General features: G+C 42.1%; 1 protein-coding gene across 3 annotated transcripts; it reads right to left on the bottom strand.

Annotated features, from left to right (window-relative positions):
* Nucleotides 1-288: 288 nt before the first annotated feature.
* On the bottom strand, nucleotides 289-3,577 carry LOC136497814 (serine/arginine-rich splicing factor SC35-like). Of its 3 annotated transcripts, XM_066493686.1 has the most exons (7): nucleotides 3,327-3,577; nucleotides 3,151-3,229; nucleotides 2,993-3,072; nucleotides 2,842-2,908; nucleotides 1,486-1,557; nucleotides 730-885; nucleotides 289-636 (listed from the first exon to the last, which is right to left on the bottom strand). In XM_066493686.1, exons 1-7 carry the CDS (start codon nucleotides 3,391-3,393, stop codon nucleotides 516-518), a joined length of 642 nt encoding a protein of 213 aa, XP_066349783.1. In that variant the 5' UTR covers nucleotides 3,394-3,577; the 3' UTR covers nucleotides 289-515. The 3 variants fall into 3 exon arrangements, with proteins under 3 accessions (XP_066349783.1, XP_066349776.1, XP_066349792.1); XM_066493679.1 differs by having other exon boundaries at nucleotides 2,842-3,072; XM_066493695.1 differs by lacking the exon at nucleotides 289-636 and having other exon boundaries at nucleotides 797-897.
* Between the last annotated feature and the right edge of the window lie 409 nt (nucleotides 3,578-3,986).

Raw genomic sequence — 3,986 nt, forward strand, 5'->3', positions numbered from 1 at the left:
CGACGAGCGGCGCGGAGGGCGCGGCACAGAGGGCGGCGGAGGGCACCGGGGCGCAAGCGTCGTACCGTCACGGAAGCTTGGCGAGGCGGATACAATTGCTGACCGTACGTGAGGCATCTACCGTTGATGGAATATCCAATGGGCAGTGAGAAGGGGCGACGTGGCCTTTTGCGGGTTGAGATAAGGTAGTATAGGAATAAGGGAAAAGTATAGATGACAATATCCAATGTGTATATAGATCCCAAAATGAGGCTTAGATGTTCACAAAAAACAGTACTGGAAGTTGAATGCAGGGGCAAGCAATATTCCATCATTGGCATTGGCACCATGTAGATTCAGTAACCAAGCAAACAGTGTTGTTTTTGCCAAAGCACAGTCTACTCCACCTAAACTGAAACAAAGGCCATCTTAGTAACATACCAGTTAAAAGTAAGAAAATACAAATGACGAGAACTGTCTAGATGCCTCAAGCTGTCCGTGAGAAGCTGTGCGATATTCAGCATTTCAGCTTAGGCTCAAGGGCTTCCAGAACATGCAGCGCGGCCATCTCCGGGCTTGCTAGGTGTTCCTTCATGAGGTGCCCTACGAGGTGAACGGCTTCTGCTATGACTGGGGTTTTTACGCACAGGAGAGCCACTGCCGACATTGAAGAGTGGAGTAAAAATTAATTCATTTTGATATGACGATACAAAAGAGGAAAATAGTATATCTCCAACCCAGTGGACATACCTGTGTCTGTTATGTTTCCTGTCATAGTCAGGACTAATACTGCGAGTCCTATGGCAACGATGATCACTATCTCTGTACCTGTCCTGTTCATATCGCTCCCTACTTCTGCTCCGGCTTCGCCTTCTACAGTCTCTATCCCGATAATCCTCTCGATACCTTCACAAATGGCTAGCACTTATATTAAAAATAAAGATGATTCATGTGAAATGCTATACCAGTTTTAGTACTACGAGTAACAGAGCTATCATCACAGCTGAAAATTTCTTTAGTTGTATTGTAGGTCTAATTTGGTGGTACCATTTGGGCACTTGAGCAATAATGCCATGAAACACAACACCATTTTGCAGGGGCCCTTGTATGCTATAGGCTATCACAAAGGTAATATGTGCAGCATACATTCATTTTCATTTCATATTATATAGTGGAATAGTATTCCTTTAATCCTCTTTATTTGGCATTGTAGCAGTTAAAGGAGACACAGTTAGGAGTATATCTCTACTAAAGTAGTGAAGTGTGCCTATTCCATTCAGTGCAAGCAACACTTTTCTTTGTTTATTGGTTAATAAGCCTAAATATGAGCAGTTTGGGAGACAAACAAATTTAGTACGTAGCAAGATACACAAAGTCAGTAGGGGCATGAGGTCATAGCTAGCTTTTCCTTCAGTGCATGCAATTCTGAAACATCATACACAAAGGGAACAGAGGGAGTACCAAGTATGTCATTGTCAAGATTCAAATATGCAGGCTATTTCTTACCTCGGTCTTGGACTGCGGCTTCTGAAACGACCCCTTGGCTTTGGATTTTCTTCTGTAATTCTACCCCTATGACTGCAAACACAAACAAGAAGGTAATGCTTAATAAGTGAAATTGCTTTCAGTGTTTTGCCATTCTCCGAGTTGTATTGATGCACTTAATAAATAGCAAAATGATAGTATCAACATATTTTACATGATAGCAAGCGGCATTCTTGATTCTTGTAATGAGTGTTTTCTTAGAAAAAGAAACAATATGAGTTAAACAGGCCATGTAATGTGACTTTTTGGCTTCTGCTAGATGTGTAAACAAGTAATTTGGGTTTGTATGTCTAACAGAAACACTCTTACTTTCCATTTCTGAACTTCATTCAGACATGTACAAGTAGAGACAAAGTTCTTGTCCATGAAAGTAAGTCAACCAATGGATATGCACCTCCCCAACCTAACAAAAAGATGCATGAAACCAACGAACTAGAACGGAATGGTAACAGGCAAAAACTTCAGCACAATTCATGTCAAGCCTGTTCGGTAGTGCTACTGCTGCAGCTGCAGCAGCCAGCCACCTGCAGTTCACTGGTGCAAGGCAAGGGTGATAGCTGCAGCAGTAGCAGAAGAAAGTGCACCTATCAATAACCACTGCATCAATAACTTATAGTTCAAAAAAAAGCTTCACTACAAACAAGCCCCTGGAGTGTTTCCATCGATTGAACACATACATCAACCTAGACTACAGGGATTCTTCAACAGATGAACAATCCAAGCTAGCATTATGAAAGCAAAGAGAGGTTAACAATCTTGTCATTGTGAAACTTCACTCAGAGAAATACTCCTCATCCCAACTTTACATAGCCACATCCATGTCTACATGTGATTTCCTGTCAACCTTCAAATACTCTGTTGCGGGCATGAAACAACCTAGCTAAATTAGGTACTTAGGTGGTTGGTGTTTATAATTTATTGGCATTACTATGGATAGCTACATTTCAACCACACTAGAAATTACAATGCATTCCAACTCCAGAAGTTTTCCCTGCATCAAAACAGGGCCTAAGTATGAAGGCTGAACAGAAAAAAATGATGATCAGATCATGTAACGATGGAATACCCAAACATAAAATTACAGCCATACTCACACAGATCAATGTTTCATTCAACTATAGAACCATCTAAATGACTAAAGTCTCAAGGAAACCCTTATTAACCTCTTAGAAATAATAAAATAAATTAGTTCTACTGCAGGGGTGGCATCTGTTACTGCTACATGACATCATACCACCCAAGATTTTGCTGCCACAATGAAATGCAACAAATAATTTAATCGGTACATAACAAAGGTTGTAGCATGTGAGATCTTACATCTTTTCAGCATTGGGCCCGTACTTGGCAAACTGCACCATGAGCGCCCGCCCACCAAACCTCATCCCTGTACCAGGAAAAAAACAATGGAATATAAGTCTTAGAAGAAAAATAATAATGGAATAACAGATGAAATTTTTCCTTCGCTCACCATCAAGCCCGTCAATGGCATCCTGCGCCTCATCCTCGTAATTGTACCTCACGAACGCGAACCCTCGCGAATCCCCAGTCCTGCAAGAGGAGACGCAAGCTCAACCAAAAAACGATTCGAAATCCAGCCCCGACGCGTGGTGAAAGAATGGCGTCCACCTGCGGTCACGCGGGATGTAGATGTCGACGACCTCGCCGTAGCGGTCGAAGAGCGGGAAGAGATCGTCAGCCGTTGTGCCTGCAGCAGGGATTCATCCACTGGGGGCGTGAGTACGCGGAACGCGGGGGGGGGGGGGCGGGCATAAAGGGCCGGGTAGGCGAGCGACATTACTTACGGAAGGAGACGTTGAGGACGAGGAGGGAGAAAGTGTCGCGGTTCTCCGGCTGCCCGGAGCGCGACATCGCCGGAGATGGCGGCGGCGTGTTTTTTTTATTATTTATTTAATTGCGGCGTGGGGGTTTTGGGACGGGTGTAAACGGTCAGGGAAGACGAGGAAAAAACGAATTGAACTTGTAAATTAATTCGGCGTCCGGAAGATCGCAAATGTGCCATCAAGGACATAGTTTATTTAATTTGTATTATTTATTTATTTATTTATTTATGACATTAACAGATTCAAAATCAATTTTTATTATTTATACGAATCGTTCTAGCTACTGAGTTTTATATTATTTAATAATTCTTAAAATACCTTGGACTGAATAGATTATCACAGAGATGTCTGATTTTTAAAGCATTCAATTCTAATTCAAGCAACACAATTCTGTTGTTCAACAAGTTCATTTGAACAAAAGGTTAGCTGCATTGTTGCATCCAAACTTAAAATGTTGCACTGGCCGAATATGTGAAAGTTCACATGTGTATCCCATCGTTTCAACATTATATATGATACTAATGATAGGAAGTAGTCAAGTAGTCATCGACGGCTAATGGTTTCTGCGGCTGATAAGCCGGCTGATGCTGATTTGTTGTGAGAGAAAACACTGTATAATGG

This window comes from Miscanthus floridulus, chromosome 1, assembly GCF_019320115.1.
Source record: "Miscanthus floridulus cultivar M001 chromosome 1, ASM1932011v1, whole genome shotgun sequence".
NCBI lineage: Eukaryota > Viridiplantae > Streptophyta > Magnoliopsida > Poales > Poaceae > Miscanthus > Miscanthus floridulus.